Source organism: Pseudorasbora parva, chromosome 3 (assembly GCF_024679245.1).
Source record: "Pseudorasbora parva isolate DD20220531a chromosome 3, ASM2467924v1, whole genome shotgun sequence".
NCBI lineage: Eukaryota > Metazoa > Chordata > Actinopteri > Cypriniformes > Gobionidae > Pseudorasbora > Pseudorasbora parva.
Genome location: NC_090174.1, coordinates 47,409,720 through 47,435,248, shown reverse-complemented (window position 1 = coordinate 47,435,248; position 25,529 = coordinate 47,409,720). Strand labels below are relative to the sequence as shown.

Sequence of the window (25,529 nt, the reverse complement as noted above, 5' to 3'; positions counted from 1 at the left end):
TTGGGTTGTTTTGAAATTTCAAATCTGCGCAGCATTTTTTAAGTAATTGGGCTCTAAGGTTTTCAGACAATCTTCTTCTAACATAATAGGTCACGAGGGTGTAGTTGATGCCAATAAAGTACATGTGGCATTTATTACCTGTAGACTGTCATAACAGATGAGTCCACCCCCTGTTTGAAAGGGGATGTGCCCTGGCCATGCTCCGCCTACTTCTTGATGGGAAAACACAAACATGTGCACGCTGCAGCCTTGATTGACACACTCTTTAGCCAATGAGGTCGAAGAATCTGGTCCTTGGAAAATGGACTAATATGAAAGCAAGAACAAGCAGAGAAAGAAAACATTATTTGATCATCCTCAAAACTAACCTTATGGACAATATTGTGGAAAAATGGCACGTTCTTTGATTCACCTTCACTTTGCTGGAACTGAATAATCCAGAGGAGCTTTTCTGATTTGTGCCTTCAGAAAAAGGTGAGGAATGAAATATCAATAATTTGCCAGGAGACCCTGCAGCCTATTGAAATGAGACATGAGAGATTGATGAAAAAGCATCTTCTGCACAAACATTGAATTTTTCAGCAAGGGCATGGGCATGCATTTAAGATGTTAAGGCTCTTACCTGAAGAATCTTTAGTCCTGCTAAAACAGGAAGCTCTTGTGAGCTGGATCTATTTTCCGATTCAAGATTGAAAAGTGCAATTTCCTGTAGAACTCTGTCCAAGAAGAAGGTATTATTTTCAACCTTTTGACTTCAGTATTAACATTATATTTTACTGGTAGAACAACTGCTGTGTGAAAACCTGTCAGCTATGTGTATGCAGTCTTTCAGCGGCACCAGAAGGCCCTCCACCACAGGAAGTTCCAGCTCCTCACAGTCAACGATGACCATCATGTGGGGGCGGGACAGAGCTGGGCTCAGGTTATACAGATGGATACGACTGTCGTAAGTCATCAAACCCACACGAAGATCTGATTGATCATTTTCATCAGGCCTAAAACAATGACACAATATTCACTTTCATTGCCTTTTTACTTTCATAATGAGTGAAATAATACAGTCAATAAAAAAAATAAAAAAACGAAAATATAGAGATGGACTTTAATTTAGGATTTAAATACCAGACTGGATGGAAATTTTAAATGTTATTGTCCCTTACCCATTTAAAGCTTGCAATTGAGAACTAATCTGCTGACAAATGTGGTCTAGCTGCCCCGTTCTCATTGCACTGGCAGAAATATCTATCGCCATCAGCAACACAGCAGCTTTACCCTGTTTAGAAGAGAAAATGATAAACTAAGAAAAAATATGTCAGATAAAACTGACATTAACATAAAAGCCGACATGTTCAAAGTCTGTAGTCGGTAAGATTTTTCAAAAATGTTTCCCACTTATGCTCATGGATGCTGCCCTTATTTAAAAAAAAACAATAACAGTAAAAACAGTAATATTGTGAAATATAATATTGAATTATTCCAGTAATAGCAAAGTTGAATTCTTAGCATCATTACTTTAGGCTTCAGTGTCACATGACTGTTCAGAAATCCTTATAATACGCTGATTTTGTGCTCAAGAAGCGTTTCTTATAATTAGTAATGTTGAAAACAGTTATATTTTTGTGGAAATTCCTTTCAGGGTTATTAAGAAAATTCAGAAGAACAGCATTCATCTCAAATAGAAATCTTTTGTAATATTATAAATGTCAAAATATCCTTTCAAATTCTGATGTGTAAAGCAGCTACATAATATAATACAATATAATCAAAGGACGGACTTAACAAAAGCTGACCGTCTGTTTCTCCAGGATCTCATATGAGCCGAGACTGAGCTCGGGTTTGTTTCCCCAGTCAACCCGGCGGCCCTGATTAGTGGGCTGATAGGACTGCCATGGCACTATGAGAAAAAGATGTGTATGAGCAAAGATAGCAGGACATATGTGCACAGATTTAGATGAAAACTAAGAATGACTGTAGGCCAAACAAGACTTACCTTCAGTGAGTTTGTCACAGAAAGGACAGTGGAATCTTTGCCCGCAGTCCTGCCAGCTCATAGCAGGGCTCATGAAGGCCCCGCAGTGCACACAGCCCTTAACACAATCTCCTGCCTCACACACTGGCACATTATGCTGCGAAAAAAAAAAAAAAACACATTTAAGAGTAATTCATATTTAAATGAATTCATGTGAAGGTCACAACATGACTCAAACCAATCCAACTCAACATTCTGGCAAATAAGACAAATAAAAGTGACTTTTTCCTTAGGATAACTTAATTATGGAAGCTTGTTTCCCCCACAGAATAAAACATTTTAAAAGATATAGACTTTTTATCTCACCATTGTGAGCTTTTCTCTGAATTGCCAGATATAAACTTGTGATTGCGAGAAAACTTTGCGAGTCTAGATATTCTGATGTCATAACTTGCAATTCTGAGAAAAGTCAGAAACGTAAGTTATGTCACAATTGCATGAAATACAGTTAGAATTGTGTGAAATAAAGTCAGAATTGCATGATATAAAGTCAGAACTGCGAGTTATAGTCAGAATTGTGTATGTGAGAAAAAAAGCTTCCATACTTATTCATTATGAACACCCCTAAATTAATGTTTTCTGTTTTGTTTTTTTGTTTTTTCCATACGTACTTCTCCTCTGGCCAGCGGACACACGATTGCACCCAGCGGGAGATGACTCTTCTGAGCTGACTGAGCCTCTACAGGGAAGCTGTATGATGTACAGCGGATAAAATTAGGTGTGGCATTACCTGTGAAGCAAAAAATGGAGTATACATTGGCTGTGTCTGAAACCTGAAAAACGCTGCCTTCGGAGGACACATTTCAAGGCAGGAAAGCAGGAAGGCATCAAGCCACGTCCGATTATAATGTTTGCTTCACTTCCTGTCTCCTGAAATTCCTTCATTTGATCAATTTTTGAAGGCAGCGTACATGTATCCTTTGCTCGCTTTGATATCCCACAATCCTGTGCTTTCCATTGAGTGACAGCTGAGCTGGGGAAAGAAGATGGTGTCCGAAAGTTGTGTTTGCTGGTCAGTTTGTGTGTAAATGTATGGGTTTTTTTACACTAATATTTTGCATTTCTGATGTAATTTCTATTGAGAAATGTAGTTATTACATATCTGTTTAGTTCTCACCAAAGCTCTCTCTATTTTGCTGTAGTGTAGGAATATGTATATTCCAGCAGCGAGTCGACGCAACAAAGGATTCCAGAGACCCCCTCTCCGAACCCTGAACCGATCTTAAAACTAATCAAGGATGCCCAGAGACAATATCTCTCCCCCTTTACTTGCGTTATCTCAAAACCAGCACAAGGTCAATATGAGTCACGTGACGTGTTTCCTCTTTGTTCTACAAGCTGTGGCATCATAAGAGGGCGTGTGGTAGAAGACAGATACATTGCTCTAAGATGGCTGGAGCAAGAGGGCGTCTTGTAAAAACTACCCATCCCAGGTTACCGCACGTGGACACGAGGGGGCAAGATGGCTACCTGTTAAGGACTACAAAACCCAGGCTGCCTGAGAGAACAGGTGCAGCAAATGAGAACAGGATATAATCGGGTGTGTGTGGCTGTGGAAAGGGAAATTGGGAGCCAATGAAAGATTAAGCTGTCTTGTCGTGAGCTGATATTTAAGTTTGCTTCTCTTTTGTTTGATCATTAAAAATGGCAAGCCTGCATACTGAAGAATCTGTTGAAGTGGTGTTTTTCCAGGGAACCTGCACAACTCTAAGATCCTGAACCTCTCATTGTGTCACAAAACGTAACAGCGGGTATAACCTCATGAAGAAGGGACTCATTACCAATAGACATGCATTTAAATCCGTTTTGGGACAGAGAGTCGCTAAGAGCTTTTTGAAAGCCCAAAATCAACCCAGACATTAGACAGACACCACTTCTTCCACCTTCTTCCTCAACCCGCACATTACAAAATCTCTTTGAACATCACACAAAGACCTCATACCAATGCAGACACAAGGAATAAACTTAAACCTCAGATTCAGTAATATGAATTAATCCACCCAATGGCACCTTAAACATACACTCACCTAAAGGATTATTAGGAACACCTGTTCAATTTCTAATTGATGCAATTATCTAATCAACCAATCACATGGCAGTTGCTTCAATACATTTAGGGCTGTGGAAAATGCCTTGCTTATGCTATGGGTCTTGTGAGTGGGTCAGTGGGAATGTAATGAATGTCAATGGTGGCCTTTTTGAAGCCTTTCTCAGCCATCAGCTTTCACCAAAATATCTTCATTTGTATTCCGAAGATGAACGAAGGGCTTACGGGTGTCCAACAACATGAGGGTGAATAATTAATGAAATAATTTTCATTTTTGGGTGAACTAACCCTTTAATCCGCGGAATTAGTAGTTTGTTTGTTTCAACAGTGCAAACATAGATTCAAAGCTCCAGCATGTCAGCGGGTAAATCATCATATACTGTATACTGAATATTTAGCTGACAGTTTGTTTTGCGCACACAAAAACTATTTTCGTCGCATTGTAAAATTATTGTACAGCCACTGTAGTGAGATGGACTTTGTATCGATGTTTTTAGTGCCTTTTATGGGTCTTGTGAGTGGGAATGTACTGAATGTCAATGGTGGCCTATCTGAAGCCTTTCTGAGCCATCAGCTTTCAACAAAAATATATTCATTTGTGTTCCAAAGATGAACGAAGGGCTTACGGATGTCCAACGACATGAGGGTGAGTAATTAATGAAATAATTTTCATTTTTGGGTGAACTAACCCTTTTAAGGCATGTTATTTTTGGATATCTAAGTGCAGGTAACATGGAGAAAGAGTAAAGGGTTACCCTTTTTATTATTATTATTATTAATGGGTATCAATGGGGTTTTATACTCATAAAAAAAAAAGAACAGTAGATCTGTGATGGAAAAGAAAAGCATATTGTGTGCTTGTCCTAGTGTCAGCAGGATTCATCATTAATGTACTGCTGTATTTATGAGACTGAAAGACAGCATCTGTGTTTGAGATTATCATAATGTCTGTTTACAGGAGCAACAGCTGTCAATATTTCATTACCTTTGTGTGCCTGGCTCCATCACTGTCTGAAAGCCAGTTAAAGGCAATATGATTTTGACAAAGGTACAACAAAAGCTGATGTGATAAGAAAGAAAAACCAGGTGCATCACATTTATTTTTTATGCGAATCTGGGAACAAAGTCAAAAGATGTGGCTAAATTTGGGAGTAGTGACGGTACCTCTGTCCTCCAGGGTGCATTGTGTTGAGGAGAGAGGGGGAACTGAAGATTTGGACTCTGAAACAAATACTTTCCCTTCCCACTGGATCTTATCCTCTTTAATCACCTGTACCTGTACATTTAGGAGACAAAGCAACAGTAGTTTAATCTAACCTGAGCTGTCTAGATGAAAGCATCACAGAATAAGAAGGACAGTTCATTTACCACACTGGGTAGAAGTTGGGGATCCAGGCCATATCGGGACTCCGTCTTGGAATTTGATACTGGACTTGTCTGACAAAAGAAAGGAAAAGAAAGTGATCCTTCAGGAGATAAAGTACAGATGGGGCACATAGGTTCTATAATAGAGGAGACTAAGACGATTAAAACAATAAAACAAAAAGTGCAAATATAACACAACATTTCCTCAAGATATACTGTCCTCTCTTTGTAACACCTTGTAACACTTTTCTTTTCCAAACTGAGAAATTAAAGTGTTATTTAATATATATGATATTATTCATATATTTTTTTATTGAATCACCAAATTTGTGATAAAAGTTCCCCAGAATACTTGAACATCAAGTCAGAAATGCTTGAACGTCACTGGTAGAAACAATACAATATTTGAATAAAATATTTTCTCTCTTCTCCGTATCTAAAAAAATATGTTATTATTCCTTTAAAGCATCTAGTTAAATACCGCCCAACATTTTTACTAAGAAGAATTTAATAAATGTTTTTTCTAAATACAATGTAGAATTACAGTGAGAATTTAGCTCAGCTAAAATAATAAATAAAAATAATAATAATTCCACATCCATTTTTTCTGTCATTCTTTGATTGCACTATGATCACAGTATATCATTAATTTGTTATTAAACATTATTAAGCAGTTAAATCATTCAAGTGATACGATGGGGGAAAACAAATAACAAATAAAAAACAATAACCTTTTTTGTGCATTTTAGCAGGGCAGGTAAAAACCTGAACTGTCTCGAATGGTTGTTTCTCCATTATTTTGGAAATTCAATGTGAAAGTATTACAATATAAAAATATTTGTAAAACTTTAATGTTAGGTCAACCGTGAATAATTAATTGTGATTTACAGAACAATGTGAGATTAATTTGCTTTTTATATTGATCGACAGCCCTAAATATAATAAACTATTAGAAGTATCAGAAGTATAATACTTGAATTATTTTGTCAATTATGAATAAATTATATATATATATATATATATATATATATATATATATATATATATATATATATATATATATATATATATATATATATATATATGCCCCGATCTCCTCTACATTGTCATGCTCTCACTGGTAATGAGTAGCTTCTTTGTGGCATCCCCTGCTCATATTTCGTCGTCATATTTGTGATCTCATCTGGAAATAGAGAAGATCAAAAATGATTGAAAAAAATACAAATAATTATATATATATATATATACAAATGTATATAAAAAATATGATTTTCTTCCATCAGTGAAATTCTCCATCTTTGGTTTATTATGCTTACCCTGATGGTTTTGCTGGGAGGGGTCCCAGTACAGTAACTGAGGCCTATGACCTGTGGTTACTGTTGTATTGGCCATCAGGGTCCCGCTCTCTCCTGCACTCTGGTGATCTGGGTTAAGGTTTGGGTAGTGAAATGGAGGAGGTGGACAGCTGGCTGGAGGAATGGTTGGGGTCCTGTGGCTCTGCCCGGCCCATGGCTGTGGTGGTGGATGTATAAAGCTCTGGTTTACTGTGGGATCCTCCATTCCATGGCCGATTAAATCAACCTTTAACAATATAAGACAACATTACAGAACATTCTGTTTCATTGAAATCCCAAACGAAGCTCTAAACAGCAGTTGTGTTAATATGTAGCCTTTCTGCATCAGCCGTGCTGTCAAACAGTGATCAGCTGATCGTCCGCATCACACCGGTATGAATGTGCCTCTCCGTCGCTCGTATCATAGCCTATTCACTCACTTATTTATTTGATTGTAAGGTACTGAGAAATTTTAAATTTACCGTGTTATGCGTCAGGTTAGAAGCTTTCAGCAGGAATCGCCCTGTAATTAAGAGAGATATAGCCAGTTTTAATACGGAAATACGGATTTGATGCAGAAATCGGTCGCCGGTGTTACCTTTCAGCTCACATTAATGTTTCAGTCTTCTGTTCCGTGACTGCTTGAAAGGTACACATCTCAAAACGTATAGAAACATAATAAACATGGCACTTCAGTAGTTTAAAAGGCCCTCTATAATCCTTATCCGTACTGAAATCATACCGTATTCGCTTGTCTGTCCTACGCGCACAGTAAATACGTCTCTCGTCCAAATTGTAGCAATATCATGATTATCACCTCAAGGTGGCAGCACTGCGCCACCAATCATCAACGTAAACGTGGACTTCTATTTGTAAACGGGACTTCCGTTATGAAAAGGCCAGTGACAAATAAGTATTAAAACACAATATCATTTACTTTACACCGTGTAAAAAATTCAGAATTTTCTCAAAAATGAATATGATCAACAAAATGCACTTAAGCTACAAATGTATAAATTTACAACAGGGTCCAAAAAATAAGATTTATGTTGTGTTTATTTAATTTTAGTGCTGAAAAGCGAGTGACAATTTATATGCACACATTTGTATGTTTGTACATAATAATGGTTTTATTTTTGGATATTTACAGCTCCTAATACAGCATGCAGTAGGGACACATACAGTATTAACCCTTTAATGACCTAGGAGTTCATTTCAACCTCTACCTTCCTCTTTTGGGATTTTTATTGATGTTGTTGCTGTTGCTGTTGTTGTTGTGACCATAACCATTTAGTATTCCTTAATTTTTGTGAAAAAATGTATTAATAAACTAAACAAAAACCTTGATCATAGTCTATTATCTGTTCATAATCATAGTCAGTTGTGTTTTAAAATATTAATTCATTTCAGTTATGAATCCTGTTCTTTAATTTATGGCAAGATCCATATGATAAGTAATAATGCAACTAAATTTATATTGTTATTTATTTTCTAATCAATTCTAATCAACATTTTTGCATCTGGGTAATTTGTAAATCCAAATATAGCCTATAGTATGTATTAATAATTTGCGTTTGACTCTGAGGGTTAATGCACACATAAAGGCCAGCTATATTTATACAGCGGTTCATAATATTTGGACAAACACTTGTCAAAGAATGGAGGTGGTGGTAGTAAATATTTAATCTAAACTTCTGCATGGCCTCAGTCCACTGATGTAATATTCATGAGGTCAAGAGGGCTGAAGGCTATACTCAAAAGTTCACCTGCTTAAAACATTCAGATATGCACACACACACACACACACACACACACACACACACACACGTTTCCATGTTTTATGGAGACTTTCAACAGACATTACTTTTATACTGTGTACACTGTATGTATTCTATTCCCTACACTAACCCTACCCATAACCCTGCCCATCAAAGACATCAATCAGCATTTTTACTATACGCTGTTTTCCTTATGGAGACCAAAACAATGTCCTCCAATGTCAAAACAGGTATTACTATAAATATAGAATATAAACATGTTTGTTTTTGTGAATTGTGTTGACATTCCATAGGTGTAATGGTTTGTATACCGTACAAACCGTATTTTCTATCCCCCACTGCCCCTGCCCCTAAACCTGCCCATTATAGGAAACATTCTGCATTTTTACTTTCTAAAAAAAACTAATTCTGTAGGATTTATAAGCCTTTTGAAACGTGGGGTCATTAGGAAATGTCCTCATAAGTCACGCTCTCCTATGCCATAACCATGTCATTATACACATTTGTGACCTGATGTCACAAAAACAAGCACACACACACACACACACACACAAACACAAACACAAACACACACACACACACACACACACACACACACACACACACACACACACACACACACAATCAAGCATAAATATATTTTAACAGTGAGCCATATACTTATACTTTAAACCTTTCGCTAATAAAAGTTGCATTTCCTCATTAATTATACACTATGTACCTGGCGGCACACACACACACACACTCACACTAAAGGCACCAAGAAGAGTGACCGCCATGGTCCTTGTAGTTTTATTACAGCACTTAACCTCCCACTTGCTATTAGAGTACGCATCTCTTAGAGTGAAGCTATTGACTCTGTGTCGTCATCTTGACATACACTCTTCAGAGAGAAGAGGAGGACTTGGGCTATATGCCACAAGATTTACTGCCATTATAAAAATAAACGGTGTACAGTAATACTTAAGCCATTACTCCTGTGAATATGTCAACAATAGTAAATCTGCGTAGTTTACTGGGTCATTTTTTTTAAAAGGAGCAAGAGTAATCGACCTGCATACTTTTAACTCTGTACCACTAAAAAAAAATGTCATCCTTGCAACAAAAAATTGTGACCTGGTCAGTTTCATGTTCACATCTACAAAACCCAGAGCTCTGTCATAACCTAGTGAACCTTGGCTAATAAAAATCAACCTACTGGTTTTAAATGCTCATGTGAAATGAATGAGAGACTCAAAAATATTTTCCATTAGCATAGAATGCTAAGCTAGCACAATACTGTAATGAGCACAAATTATACATAAGACATACAAATATTGGGTTAAAGACTACATTTTAATTAGACTGAACTAATTATTGTGATTTTTCAGTACTGAAATACTGTATTTTGTGCAGTAATATAATCTGAAATAATCATTTTAAGGTAATCAGATAGACACAGTTATTTTTATTGTTTTATTTGATTTAAATATCTAAATGTTAGTGAGCAAAAGAAAAAAAGACTTAATATTAATCCGCATATGCAATGGACATTTCTTCTATGAAGGTATCTATAGTAAAATCTCTAAATTTAATGAAGCACACACACACTGTAAAAAAAATGTATTGTTTTTTTGTTGGTTTAACTTAAAAAAGTAAGTAACCTGGTTGCCTTAAAATTTTGAGTTTATTGAAATAATTTTTTTTAGTTGATACAATGAATGAAATGTGTTTAATAAATAGAAACTCGAAATATGATTGTATCTGAACCACATAAAAAAATGGATAAATCATGAAAATAGCACACTTTGGCATGTTTCACTACGTCATCAGAAATAAAACACACACAATTACCCAATATGCTTACAAAATCTTTTAATAATATTTTAATAAAGGTTGTCGAATCTCAAAAAAATTTCACTGTATTAACTCAAAATTTTAATTTCAATGAACTCAAAATTTTAAGGCAACCAGGTAACTTTTTTTCTAAATATTTTTTTACAGTGCAAAGGTCCTGGACTGAAAGTGATGTAACCCATACAGAATACAGAAGTTTACTGCACATAATCCCCATTATCTCTGATGCTGCCATATGGAGTTCAAGTTTACACATTTGAATTTAAAGGAATAATCCTTCTTTCTAAACATATTTTTGTCTTAGCTTGAAGGTTAGTTGTAACAACAAGTGAAAAAGATTGAGATGGAGCATGCTTAAACTCCAGGGAATCACCCTTAAAAAACACACAGATCAGAGGAAAGTCTGCTGGCAAAAAGAGAACGTAACATAATAAATCAAGAATCAACATTGGCTTCGGCGATTTGAAATATTGTAAAAGAGATACTTACTAGGGATGGTAAGTAAAGTATTTCATTTTGAACAGGTAAATTGTAACGTGCATTGTAAAGTATTTGTAAAGTATTTATTAAAAGGTCATATTTATCCATACAGTCATCAAAATGTATGAACACAAATGGCATACACTAAAATTGCCCATTCCTATTATTAAGATTAAATAAAAGGTTTTATTAGGCTGCAGACTTTTACAAATGTTATATTCTTAGTTCATAATAAGAATGTTTAAAAAAAATAATTCTTTTTGATGGAAAGGTACTGTACCATTGAAATACATAAATCTTAAAAAAAAAAAAAAAAAAAAAAAAAAGAACAGACTGGGAATGTGCCATTTGAATATGAATCACATTAAAGGGATAGTTCACCCAAAAGTGAAAATTCTGTCATCATTTACTCACCCTCATGCTGTTCCAAACATGTATGAGGTTTTTTTCTTCTGCTGAACACAAAAGAAGATATTTTGAAGAATGTTTGTAACCAAGCAGATTTAACAATATTAGGGGGAAATACTATGGTAGTGATACTATGGTAGTGAATGGTTGTTCTATCTGCTTTGTAACAAACATTCTTCAAAATATCTTTTTTTGTATAATATAAAATATAAAATTCTTCATTCATAATTTCATGATTATTTGATTTAATTTGATGGAATTTTACTACACAATTAAAATTCATCAATCTTAAAAAGAGACTCAATTTTTTAAGTGTATAAATTCTCCTTTACTCCAAATGGCAACTCATTTTGTGAATAAGTACAATTATTTCAGTTAGTAGAATTCCTACAAAATAAAAGGAAAAAGATGGATAGAGAACAATGAAAAGTGATTTCACATCAGACCATTATGGTAAATCTCCCAAATGTAAATGAATAATTCATTAGTGTGTTTAGAAACACTGAGAGTTCTAAACAAAGGCCACTACAACATTTCCTTCAGTAACACAGCCAATAATTCTGCTTTTGGGACAACAGTGTTCTCATAGCACTTTTGCAGCATTAACTGTGATTTTAACTGGTTAGGCTTTTATATAATGTGACTAAGATCCCACTTCACAACTAGTGTCAAGGGCCTCTTCCTGTTTTAAAGGGTCATGGTCTGAAGCACATGGTTCAGGTGCACTTAAAGGGCATTGCTGTATCCACTTTTACTAGTTTAATGATGGAAAAAAAAGGTTGTCGCATTGTCCAAAAGGGTTGTACCTACAATGAGAAGCCAAACACAACATAAGGGTTTTTTGTTTTTTGGTGGGGGGGCTAATTTCAGTCAAACGCCATTATCATCACGTTCTGCACCACATTGTTTAAATAGCAAATGTGTTTGCGACCATGCTCATTTGCGAAAATGCGTTTGCTGGTTTGAAAACAAGGTGTGTTCAGGAGCATTGTTGGCGTGTTTCTATTTCGAGGCAAATGAATACGACTGTGCCATAGACAAAAACATAGTCTAAAGTCAACAGCGTTGTATTTAAAGGGAGCTTTAGTAATATGCGCCTACATACGGGTGCACAAAACACGTACACTCTGCTTATTACACACACACAGGGATGTGCAGCAGCACACAAGCATGCCAAATATTACAAATATAAGGATTACAATGTAAAAAAGATTATTATTGTGTACATAAAGATAAAAATGCTTAAATGGCATAATGCATGTCACTGCATGTATCAAAATGACCTATTTGTAGTAATGACAAATTAAATTGGCTACTTATTAAACCAATCGTGGCAATACACTCATATTTAAACTGACTCGTCCGCCATGTTAATAGCAAATCCACCATGGTGCAAGAGCAACTGGCATTTAAAGGGAATGGGAGATGAGACTCTGATTGGTTTATTGCACGTTATGCCAAAAACACACCCATTATTCATTAAGAGAATCGGGACAACCCTTACTGGGCGCACAGACCATTTTCCCCATCGTTAAACTAGAAAAAGTGGATTCAGACATGCCCAAAGTGCACTCACGCTATCCGCTTAGATTGTCAAAATGGGGCCCATAATCTCTTAATGAGCCATGGGTGTGTTTTGCGTGTAACGTGCAATAAACCAATCAGAGTCTCATGTTCCATTTCCTATAAAAGCCAGAAATTTGTGAGCTTAAAAATGTACAGTTCTTCTACCTCTAGGGGTTAAAAGCCAGTTGCGCTTGTACCATGACAGATTCATTATTTATATGGCGGAATCTGCGAGCGGGAAAAAATGAACACTTCTCCAGAGAGGAATCGGTTTATTTTTAATATTAAAAGTGTTAGTGTGCCGCTGCGCATCACTGTGTGTGTAATAAGCAGTTTACATGCATTGTGCACCCGCATAGGCGCACATTACTAACGCGCCCTTTAAATAACACAAAAAATACTGCGCTGTGGACTTTAGACCAGATATTTGATGGTCAATGGCACAGTCATTTGTAGTTGCCTCAAAACAGCAATATGCAAACAATGCTCCTGAACACACTCGTTTTTAGACCAGCATCAGACCCACAGGAGAGCAGATGGGCGCGAGTGCATTTGATGATGATGTTGTAAAAATAACTAGCAAATAATGATGTTGGCCTGAAACTAGCACACAAAAAAAACAATTGAGTTGCATCTGACGTCGCATTGCGCCGGGTATATGATAGGAAACATACATAATAATACAACAATGTCTAAAATATTATAACCATATTCAAAAGCAGAGAGGCTTGCGATTTTTGTAGATATACTACTTCTGTATTATATGCCTCCCTGCAGCACAGGATTTCAGAAGTGGTGGGAACAAAATCGGCCATGGCTAAAAGTGAAGACCATATAAAGCAGGGGTCACCAATCTCGGTCCTGGAGGGCCACTCTCCTGCACAGTTTAGCTCCAACCCCAATCAAACACACCTGAAACAGCTAATCAATACTTATAAAGGCATTGATTAACATTCATTAGCTGTTTCAGGTGTGTTTGATTGGGGTTGGAGCTAAACTCTGCAGGGCAGTAGCCCTCCAGGACCGAGATTGGAGACCCCTAATATAAAGTTATGATGTTGGATGAAATAAAGGTCTTTAGCTGTATGCAGGTGAGAGGTAGTTACTCTGAAGCTGTGCCGAGGTGAAAGTAACAAGAAAGGTATCATGTTGTGAGAGTTGTCTGGAGAGACATACAGAACGACAGATGCACCAAGCAAACAACAGCTTTTACCACGAGGGACCACCACCCAGGACCTGACAATTAGATGAACTGGAAAACAGACACACACTAAAAGCACAGAGACATTCACACACAATGACATGCACTTTCACAATAGTTTTTTTTTTTTAAAGAAAGCATTGGCCATTAGGATATACAAATGGAAACTTAAAATGCCCAGAGGTGCACACAAGTATAATCAAGCGCACACATGCAAACACACTGTCGAATGGCTCATGCTCCACACATGCACATGTGATGACAGACAGACTCCCCGCTGACTCCCTGGTGCCTGACAACGGCTCCAAGCTCATTCTCAAAAGACTTCTGTCTGCATGTAACCTGGCGCTCTCTGAACCCGCTCTTTACTCTAACAGGTCTTATATAGTTCAACAGAGAGCTTCTAGCCTAATTAAGCCAAAAAAAGAGTTTTAGGACATTAGACTTAGTATTAGTCAGCAAATCTTGTTGGATAAATTACTTTGCCAGTATTTTAGTAATGTGCTTGTTCACTTGCCAAATACGATGACAGATCCCAAATCAGTGAACTTATTAAAAGCTTTAATTTAATTAGAGAATAAATCACTCTAATTGGTCATTGAGTCGCTTTATATGATAACGGTATAGGAAAGATAGGGTAAGCCCCTTCTTTATTTTTTTACATGACTGAATATTTAGAAAAGCCCTTTATGTAAGAGATGCACATGAGAAAGTACTTTTACTTATTTAGCACTTTATTTAGTTGTATGCAAAAAAAAATCAATTAATTTTGCAAAGCCAATTTTACAGGTAATAAATTGTATACATGTTGAATTTCAAAATGAACCATATCAATTATTATGCAAAAATATTCTCAAATGTATTTGTTAATTTAATCATTTTAATTAAATGCTTTTAAATACTATAACTATATGAATATGATTTTTATTTTTATTTCTTTATGTTTCACTTATTTGAAAACATTCTGAACATGAAATCTTTTCCTGACTGACAATAACTGGATAAGGTACTAACTCTGAACCTAAACCTTAACCCATGTAGTTTCTTTACATTACCAGTAGGCCTACAGTAGGCACACTGTAAAATAAAGTGTAACCAATATTATTTAATATTTTCAAAACAAACTACATTAGGATACAACAAAAATCATTTTAAGCATCGGATCAGGCAGAATAAACGTATTAGTTTAAAAATAAAAAATAAAAATCAGCGACCACAAAATACGTTTCACTCATATTACTAGTGCAATGCACAAGTATAAATAAGTAATGCATTCTAAATAAAAGCCATATTTCAATATTTCCCCCATTGAAGTATAGGGTCTTACATGCCCCAAAATACCTGTCTGGAAGCATTGCAAATATGGCCACCAAGTGAACAAACATTCCTTGGACTTTGCTGACCAAATAAACACCATGGCTTGTCTGACTGCCCTAAATCACTAGACTGTAAAATGTGAGAGTTTTGAATTAAATGGATGTATAGTTTTACCTGTGGGGAGTTTTGAGTACTGACACATCTGGGCCAAGGACAAATCTATTGTTCTAAAAGTGGGCGCTTAAACAGTCCATTTGTTCTCGGTCTCCCTAACCTCCAGGAGGACTTAGGCATTAGCCATGAAGGTCAAGAAAGCAACATTTAGACTTAAAATCATAGTGTGTTTGCCAGAAGATTGCTAAATGGCTGCCTTCTGAGAGCTGTTAGCACATTGCTTTGTGTTTGAGACGGTTGCTACGGCATTGCTAAGTGGTTCCGTACATGAGCCCATCGCAAAATCTGTTATTCTTTGCCTGTATTACAGAAACATCCTTAAGCCCATCATTAAGTACAATTTGGCTGTCCGCATTCTGCAAAGGTCCGCGCACTGTCCGTGTGACGTATTTTTTGGTCATCAGGAGGGTCCACGCACGGCGCGCAGACTGTCCACGTGCAGCCCAATTTTTGTGTTCGCACAGACAGAGCGCATAAAAATGCACGTGCGGGAATGTCTTGAGCACTTGAAAACAAAGTCCACTAGATGCCAAATGCGTCCTTTTTTTATAGCTGCATCCCCATTCTGAGTCTTCATCCTTCAAAGGGCATGAAGGTCGGACTGAGCATTGTTAGATGGGATGGTCTTGTTGCATAGCAACTGTGACAGCTGCCGAGGTGCCGCCTGCGTCAATGTGCAATTACACACGCAGACCGCTAGTGGGCAGTGTCCACAGGCATGTTAGTGGTAACCCCCAGTCCAAAGAAGTGGCTTGTTTACACCATAATTGATGCGTTTGATCAAGTTATAGACATGAGGGAGGGGTTCTGGTAGCCTAGAAATCTAGACGCACCCTAGCGGCAGCAAATCTAATCTGCCACGGTGTCGGCTAGCAACTCTCAATACACTTCTGAGCTGTAAAAAACAAACTCTGGTCGGGCCAATCACATCGTGTATAGAGTCGGTGGGCGGGGCTTAACATAATGACGGCAGAGTTGCGCTTGTGTGCTTCTAGTAAACACAGAAGCTGGCCTTTCAAATCAGCTTTTGATCAGCTTTGTGTTCTGAGTTTTGCCGACCGGATACAGCGAAAGTTTAATCTGTCAACTATTCGTTCGTATGAATAATACGCCATAAAGTGCGTATCATATGCACGCGAAAAACCACGTACTCATTTTGGCGTATACATTCCACGAGATTGCAAACTTGTACTATTTATACGCATTTTCGTGAGATCCGGCTCACGCAACACACAGCTTACGGTGTAGCTATGTAAATTTGATGCAAAATTATAAATTGTGCTTGAATGTAACATTATTTAAAAGTTATAATAAACTGTCTGAAAACAAAACAGGGTTCACAAACAGTCTAAATATTCAGTATGGTCAATTATATATGATATACTAGATATGTCACCATTTAAACAACTTTAAATGTTGTTGTTTTTTTACATTTGTATCATTAAAAATGTGTAAATATGGCAGTTTATCTCAATTTTTTTTGTTGTGAAGTACTGGGACAGCATTTGTCATGCAGTGGTGATGCAATCAGTTTTCTAATGCGCCCTTTGCAAGGATGCAGCCTGTGAATTGGGACGCAGTTAGGCTCACACGCAATTATTTGTAAGTCGAAAAATATTTTAAAAAATATACCCAGGCCTTTACTTAATCTGTTCAGTATCCAGGTAATTTCTAGGAAATTATAGGAAAGTTTTTTTCAAATCTTTAATCAAGAATTACGATGGGACGTATCTGTAATACAGCATCAGGTGCCAGTGTTATTTATTTATTGTGATACCAGCTTGCCTCAAGCTAGTGTCACATGATCCCATTTATCCTCAAAACACAAAAACCTTTTAGTATGTATAGCTACAGCACATAATTAGGAAATTATGATTCTTAGGTCAGTCAAAGTGTCTGTCTCATTCTGAATCTGGGTCTCTCTCTCTTGCTTTCCATCCCTGTAAAGTCTCTTGTTGGAAAATGATTGCATGGCTTACACTCCAGCCGCCCTCCCCAGATAATCTTCAAGGAAAGGGTGCCTTATGTGACACATGCTTATGTTCCCTCATTGAAACCAGACTCTCGCTCTCTCTCTCTTCGTCTGTCTGTCTGTCTTTATTATACACACGCACAACCACACACAAGCTGTGGGATGTTTATGTGGTTGCCAGGGATTTCTGAAAACCTTTGATGGTTGGGGGAGAGAATTTATGATTCGGTGACTTGGGGATTGCATTAGCATTTTTTGCTACAACAACAGTTGTTTTAAACAGTCGTGTAGCTTCTTGTGAAAAAAAAAACACTCAATATACTACATGGAAAATGGGCGTACAGTGTGGTAAATGTGTGATATTTAAATGTCACATACACACACACACACACACACACACACACACACACACACACACACACACACACACACACACACAAATATACCTGCTCACACTCAAAACCTGCACCATCTAATAGGATTGTAGCATGATGGATCTAATCCCGCCTTTTCCATTACTCACACACACACACACATTCACACCTTTCCCCAGTAGACGTGTTCCAGCGTGGGGCCGTGTCCTTGTAGGGGCTCCAAAATGACGTCCATTAGAGGTCTAGGGGCTTCAGTGTGAAGCTCTTAAGTAACCAGAGGAACGGAGGAGGACTGCAATGACTGATTTCAACACAAACACTCACAGTCGTCTAATCAAATCTCCTAAAAATGAAGCAATGAGTAAGATGATTGATGAAAACTCATTAGAAATTAGCTTTAAGGGGAATGAAGCCCATTAGCATTACACAATGATGCTCTTGACAATTCTCTATCTTTTTTATTCTCGTGTGGTTTCTTTTCACACACACAGAAAGACGCTTTATTTTTTTTCTTACAAAAGTGCTGTAACAAAACTGTTACATATGATAGCTAAAATGAAAACTGTTTTGATAATAAAGCTCAAATATATTAGATAAAATACTTCAAATGAAAAAAATAGGAGAAAAAACATTGAAACAAAACAAGATGAAGTAATAAAAACTCAAATTAAAACAATTTATACAACATTTTAATATAAATTAATAAATATTATATTATTACAATATATTAATAAATACTATAATACTACTAGATAAAAAACCTCAGTGTTTGTAGTCAACATTTCAATCTGGAAGACCACAAAAACACTGTTTTAGGCCAAATGGAGGGGAAAACGTCTCAGGTTACGTATATAACAATGGTTCCCTGAGAGGGAACGAGAAGCTGTGTCAAGCGCAGCAGGAACCCAAAACCCACATCGCTATAATCCAAAGTGCATGAATGTGTGAAATTGTGGCGCACACTATCTCACAAGCACTTGAGACACCGAAGTCAAAGCCACGTCCATGTTATAAAATCTGATAAAGGTGTGTGGTTAGGACCAACCCGCCGCATCACATACTTCCTGAAGAAACTCCTGATAGCAGAGCTGTAGAAGCAGCCATACTCCAAGTTGAATGGGCTAGAACCCCTAACGGTGATGGCTGACCGGCCGATTCATAAGCAATCAAAATAGCCTCTACTTGCTTAGCGTCAGTTTAGATGCGGGATTCCCTTTACTTGGGGACCCAAAACATACAAACAACTGATCAGTCTAACGCCACAGGGCAGCTCTGTGGACATAAGCAACCAGTGCCCTCACTGGGCAGAGCAGATTTTATTTCTCCTGGTCTGGGTTTTGAAAAGGAGAAAAGGCCTGCAGCATAATGGGACCTGCCACATTAGTGGGGACTCATCCTTCTTTAGAAAATAGAAATGCTTTCACCATACCAGGTGCAAACTCAAGAGAGGAGGAAGAAACCAACAGCACTTGCAAATCCCAGACTCTCTTGAGAGACGAGAGCCAGAAGAAACAAAGTTTTTAGAGTAAGACATTTCTCTGGCACCTCTTCAATAGGCTCAATGGGAGCCAGAGTTAGGCCTTCTAATACCACAGCCAGATCCCAGGTCAGCACCCTCGAGAGTTACCCATGGGTGTCTACCCACAGATGCGCCTTCTAGAGGAATATGGTAAGCAGAAATATACTTTCAATGTATAAGGGGATAACCCTGAAGAGAATTTATTCTGTAGTGACTCTAGTACTGAACCAACCGGGCAGCTAGCTGGATTCAACATATGGCGTGTACACCACAAAACTCTCCATTTAAGGGCATAAAGCCTCCGTGTAGAAGGAGCTCTTAAGTGAAGTATAGTGTCTACTACCTCAGTAGAAAGACCTGAATCCAAGCCCACAGTGAGGCCAAGCCCACAGTTTCCACAACTCTAGGCGTGGGTGAAGAATTAAACCCATTGCTTGGGAGAGAAGGTCCCTCCTGACCGGAATTTGCCATGGAGTGCCCTCGAGGAGAGACACTATGTCTGACAGCCACACTCGGCCCAGCCAGAATGGGACTATTAACAGCAGAGTCCTTGTCCCGGCGTACTCTCTCCAGAACTCCTGGTAGCAGCGCCACAGGGGGAAAGGTGTACAGACACAGCCTCGGCCACGCCTTTACCATGGCATCTAACGGCAGAGGTGCTGGATGTGTGGGAATAAAAGAGCGAAAAGTGAGTCGTCTCTCGAGTCGCAAACAGATCCACCTGAGCTCGTCCGAAGCGATTCCAAGCGACAACAAGGTGCTCCCAGCATCAATCCCTTCCCCGTCCTTCCACATAAACAAGGCACGAAAGCATGCCGTGTGACCTTGATCATTGGAAGCGAATTTCCCCTCGGGGAGAATCCCTTGGTTTTGAGCCACCTCTGCAAGGGTCTCATGTACAGCAGGCCAAAATGTATCACGTTGGACACTGCTGCCATCAAACCCAGTAGTCTCTGAAACTGTTTTACAGTGAGTTACTGGCCTAGCTTCACCTTGCTCACGGTTACGAGGATACATTTAAGCCGAACAGGCGCTAAATGAGCCTTCATTGTCTTTGAATCCCACAAAACGCCTAGAAAGGTGGTACTCTGAAGTGGAGAGTATAGCACACTTTTCTTTGCATTTAACCTTAGCCCCAACACTTCATGTGAGTAAAAACAGCATCTCAATGCTTCAGGTTTTTTTTGAAACTTTGCTAGTTTCCTGGTCAATGACGTCACCCGCCTATGACGTCCCGTCATGCCATTGGACTGATTTCACAAAGGCTTCATGATGCAATCACACAAGGTGTTCCCGCAGCGCTTGACACAGCGCAATTTCCCTTGAAAGGTAACTGAAATAAACTGTCATTCTGTCAGTTCCACCCAAACGTCCAAAGCAAAAGGATGTGGTAAGTAAGCTGCTGCCATAGTGTTACATTTTTACCATAATGCTCTTTAAAGAGTAGACATAGTACGATACAATTTTTTGTGATAAACCTATAACAGTTCTGTTAATAACCCTCTGTCAATCTGAATGTCTGTGGGCGGGATACAAAAATACAGAAGACTGTAGCTTTCATGAAAGCCCTAGTACATTTTGCATCATCCAGCAGACCTATTTTGCTGACAAATAAACATGAATCCAGGTAACACAGAGAATGAGTAAACACTGTTCATATACTACCGACATTGTAATACTACAAAGCGGGATGAAAATCTGCAAAGCTATACTTTAACATATACATACATTCAATTGCATTTACTTGTTACTTCAATCCAACGAATTTTAAGGTACTACCATGATACATCTAAATGACTTTGGCATGACCATGTTACCATGTTTTTTTTGTTTTTGTTCCATGGTACTATACCTGCTTTTTAGCATTTTTTTTGTTAATGCTTTTTATTTGGCACATGTATGTATCTGGGCGAAACTTATGTCCTTGACAGGACATCGCATGTAATACCTTTTACTGCACCAACCCAGAAATAGAGCCACAGGAAAACGTGCCGATCCAGGCCACTTCTGATTGAGGTGATAACATGTGAGTTGTGGTAATTGTCCAGCGTCTCTGCAGTGCCCCTCGCTCTGGCCCCAGTGACAGGGCAACAGAACACACACTCCTCTCCATCCAAATGACTTTTTTTCTCATGAGAAAGAAACCACAGACTCTCACACAAGCAAGGTAATTAGTCACATCTACACACAGGTGTGCAAGTCTACCCCCTTCCCTTAGCACCTGTTCATTTCTTTATTAGTGTAGAGGTCTAGCACATAATAGCAGCATGTGTCTGGGGCAGAGGAGAGAAGCTATACTACAACAAAACAGTTAAAGAATTGAAAATATTTTGGAAACTAAACCCTTGTTATCTGATGTCTTCTGGCAGAAACTATTAGTCTAGCGCTATTAGCTTCCTATTAGCTTATTGTCCATTGATTGCCCTGGGGCCTGTTCATCTGAGGACCAGCCCTGGCTGCAACTTGATGCAATAACAACCTCAGTTTGCCGTTCTCCAGAGAAGAGATCACTTCAGGTTTACAAACACTTCCACAGTCTTCCTCACCATATGTACTGTTAATTAAAACTCACAACTATACTTGCACATTAAAACTTACAAAGTGGAATTGAATTATAATTCCACTTTGTAAGTGAAGAGTGTAAGTGAAAATATAAACATCAAGATATATTTTATTGATCCCACAAAGGAAATTGTGCAACCCAACTACAGTAGGCCTATATCAAGAGAGAGCACGGAGAATTTGAAACCAGCTGAACCAGTTGAAAAATTGATGCTAAACAAAATTTTCATTGTGCGATTCCGATCTTGTGGGTCAGTTATGAGTGCGTGGTTGCAAAGAATGCAACAGACTATTTTGATTTGGCATTGTTTGGATGGACTGCACAGTATCACTGAAGCTCTGCAGCCCAGACACCTGAATCAGCTCTTTGATGTGCCAAATGTCCTCTTGTCTACATCGAGTGTCTGGATGTGTGCCCAGTTATGACACTCTTTACCAACTTTTGATGAATTACTGCTGCTATGATCAAAAGAGAACATACACAGACACCTCTTTTAAATAAAATTAGGTTTACCGCATTCGGCTGGTAGTGCATTGTTAATTGCATCAGGTATACAGTATACACATACATACATAATGACTAAATCGATCTTTTCATACTCTTAAGAAATAGAGTAATATAAAATAGAGAAATATAAAACATGAAAAATTACAATGACACTCATAAGATGATTTCAATGATACATTTTCTTGCAAAAGTCTTTTGGATTTTCAGAAGCAGCATATAACTAAATTAAATAATACCAAAGACTTTATATATAGGAAGACAGTGCACTCTGATTACTTACTTCACAACGCCCAATATGGTGGATATGCCCTGCCTGCTAAATGAAGAGCCAATAGTTGATTACTAAAGTCACCACTGTCATTAAAAGCTCTGGTTGCTATAGAAACAGGTGGTATTCTGAGATGCGTGCTTGCACATTTGTTTGTCATGATTCGAGTGTTTAGAAACAATCTTTATGATACAGTGGTCAGGTTTTATTGGTCACTTCAAATATGAAATTTAATCGTAAACTTGGTGAAAAGTTTTGGAGGATTAGATTTTTCCCTGTTCAAAGAGATAGAAGCATGCCTGAATAACTTGCATGCCTGAAAGCGTTTCAAAGATGGCCGCCGAGTAAAATTAGTCTACTTGTTTTAAAGGGACTAAAATAAAATCTGGGGTCCCACTTTAGATTAGGTATCTTTAACTACTATGTACTAAAATTTGAAATAGTCATTTAATACAATCCACTTATTGTGCTTTTACATTGTACTATTTTAAAAAATACCTGTATGCAATTACAGCTGCAATTTCACTTTCATTTTAATCCACCCAACCAAACCTACCCATACTACCAAACGTGTCCCTAACCTAACACATATTCCACCTCAAAAGCAGCAAAAATGTTTTGCAATAGAATACGATACAAAAAATATTTTAGTTAGTAACTGATGTACTGTACATAGTAGTTAAAGACACCTAACATTGAAAGGTTGGATTCTGAAATCCAGTTTAGCTTCAATATACCTATATATCCTAATTAATCAAAGCCTTAATCAATATTTGTCCTCCTTTATTATTATTTTTTTATTATTGATTTATGTTTTCTAAAGTTTGTATTTGGGTCTTGCCTAGGGATGTGTGATGTGTCGCTAAACACTTGATAGCAGAACATGTTGTTGTGTGTTTGGATTTTGAAGGTATCACACGCCCCCAACATACCAGGAGTGCTGTGCTTGCACACTAGCCTGGCTTCCAGAGATGAAATAAGGATTTGCCTTTCAGTTTTTTTTTATTTCCTTTTACCAAAACACTAAAGAATCAAGATGAATATTGCCTGTCCTACTGTCTGTATCTTTCACTGAGAGAAAGCACATGTTACCAGTATGTTTTGGGTTAGAACTGGAAACCTTGGATAAACTGTTTATCTATGTATGTGCGCAGTATTCTGTGTTCCAGATCAGTATTCGAGGTGGATTACGGTCATCCTAGATGGGTGGACTTGTTGTTCTGGGCAAGCTGGTGCCTGCTCCAGATCTGGAAGGTCACTATCTCCCTAATTCCAGGGTGAAAGCGTCAACAAGTGCTCTATGGACACAACCTGATTAACTGACAGTGTGTGGAAATTTACCATGACTGTTCATTTTCTCTGAACCAATCAGAATCATCCAACTTGCAGTAATGACGTGGATAGACCTTGAAAACAGTATAACTGTTGGAACAATTGTATGTACAATAGACGAGACTGGTAGAGAGGGAGTGTGGCTTACAAACTCCTTGTGAGACTTGAAACTGGCTTCTGCTGATAAAACTGCAAACTATTCCTCAGTAAATTAACTGCACTCCTCTTGGTCTTCATTTTTAAACTAATGGTCTTGGGTCATAAACTGTTAACCACTAACAAAATTATAAAGTGTGAAAAGATGGGTAATGTATTCATTCACTAATAAATATTTATTATAAAAAACTAAAACGCATAATGTGCATCTTTAACTACACATAATCATAAGAACAAGCAGCAAGTAAGTGATTCAAGCCTCACAGTTAAAGGGTTAGTTCACCCAAAATTAGGGTGAGTCATTAATGACATAAATTTCATTTTTGGGTGAACTAACCCTTTAAGCTGTATGTTTTTGACTCACTATAAAGAACCCACTCAGTAATTAGTTTGAGAATAGGACTACACTTGTTACAATGTATGTTTCATTAAAAATAAAATGAATAGAAGTCATTAGTTCATTAGTTTTGCGTATATTCAGTAGAGGTGTCAAAGTGAATAAAACTATATTCTAAATTATATCGCAATAACAATATTTTATTTAGCGTACAGAATCACAATAAATAACTGCATTTGTTAATAATTGCAGTTTAAACCCTCTGAATGAATTGGCCAAATCGTGGAAGATTATTTAAGGGACAATGTAGTATAATTGTCCATTGACTTTTTTATATTCTCAATTTTTTTCTAAAGTCTTATAATAACATGTTTTTATGTTAGTATGTGTCTGTGTTCAGCTAATATTACAATACTGGCATCTATTGGTCCCTTCAGACCAATCAGAAATCTTCATTGTGCCCTGTGTGGGCAGAAATTGTCCTTACTGAGTCAGCGATCCAGACATTATTGTCCCATTTCTGATAGTGCCTTCGAAAAAGACATTTAAGCACGTTTGCAAGTTTGTTCAGTCATATTATTTATGCGGCCCAATGTCTCAGAGGAAAGTAAACTGTACCGCATTGGAGTATTTTCTTATTGTTGCCCGGCACATTTGGTCGGCAGTGCAATGTAAGCAGAGATTTTACGACTAGCTTGCTAATGCACATACAGCAGACTGTAAAAGAGCAGCACATCCTCTTTAAAACAAGGAGATACTAGAAATGTCAAAGTGATTTGCTATGTATAATGTATGTATGGTGATCATTACAATGCCAGAGGAAAGAGAAACCTTTTTTACGGTTCCATTTTGCAGTTCTCCTGCTTTTATTTTCATATGCCATAAATTGCTGTTGACACTGAAAGTAACCATACATCTCAAAGTGCTGCTAGAAATACGCGCATTAACCATTAATCATACAATCAC

General features: G+C 37.6%; 1 protein-coding gene and 1 long non-coding RNA gene across 3 annotated transcripts in view; one reads left to right on the top strand and one right to left on the bottom strand.

The window, feature by feature from the left end:
* The window catches only part of si:dkey-13n15.2 (protein transport protein Sec24C), a 66,127-nt gene extending 58,560 nt beyond the window's left edge, over nucleotides 1-7,567 (bottom strand). The window contains exons 1-14 of one of the 2 annotated variants that reach the window (XM_067439236.1): nucleotides 7,374-7,567; nucleotides 7,258-7,298; nucleotides 6,758-7,022; nucleotides 6,560-6,624; nucleotides 5,445-5,513; nucleotides 5,241-5,352; nucleotides 2,641-2,759; nucleotides 1,991-2,126; nucleotides 1,791-1,894; nucleotides 1,161-1,273; nucleotides 804-995; nucleotides 623-716; nucleotides 413-517; nucleotides 139-306 (exon numbers count right to left, since the gene is read on the bottom strand). In XM_067439236.1, the coding sequence (XP_067295337.1) occupies nucleotides 139-306; nucleotides 413-517; nucleotides 623-716; nucleotides 804-995; nucleotides 1,161-1,273; nucleotides 1,791-1,894; nucleotides 1,991-2,126; nucleotides 2,641-2,759; nucleotides 5,241-5,352; nucleotides 5,445-5,513; nucleotides 6,560-6,624; nucleotides 6,758-7,001 (1,521 nt within the window). In that variant the 5' untranslated portion in view covers nucleotides 7,002-7,022; nucleotides 7,258-7,298; nucleotides 7,374-7,567. The remainder of the gene's footprint in view (nucleotides 1-138; nucleotides 307-412; nucleotides 518-622; nucleotides 717-803; nucleotides 996-1,160; nucleotides 1,274-1,790; nucleotides 1,895-1,990; nucleotides 2,127-2,640; nucleotides 2,760-5,240; nucleotides 5,353-5,444; nucleotides 5,514-6,559; nucleotides 6,625-6,757; nucleotides 7,023-7,257; nucleotides 7,299-7,373) is intronic. The other variant, XM_067439237.1, reaches the window with a different exon arrangement.
* LOC137071342 (uncharacterized) lies at nucleotides 4,162-6,023 on the top strand. Its single transcript, XR_010904415.1, has 4 exons — nucleotides 4,162-4,321; nucleotides 4,574-4,722; nucleotides 5,035-5,162; nucleotides 5,254-6,023. It is a non-coding gene; the product is annotated as an uncharacterized lncRNA (long non-coding RNA).
* Nucleotides 7,568-25,529: the final 17,962 nt, after the last annotated feature.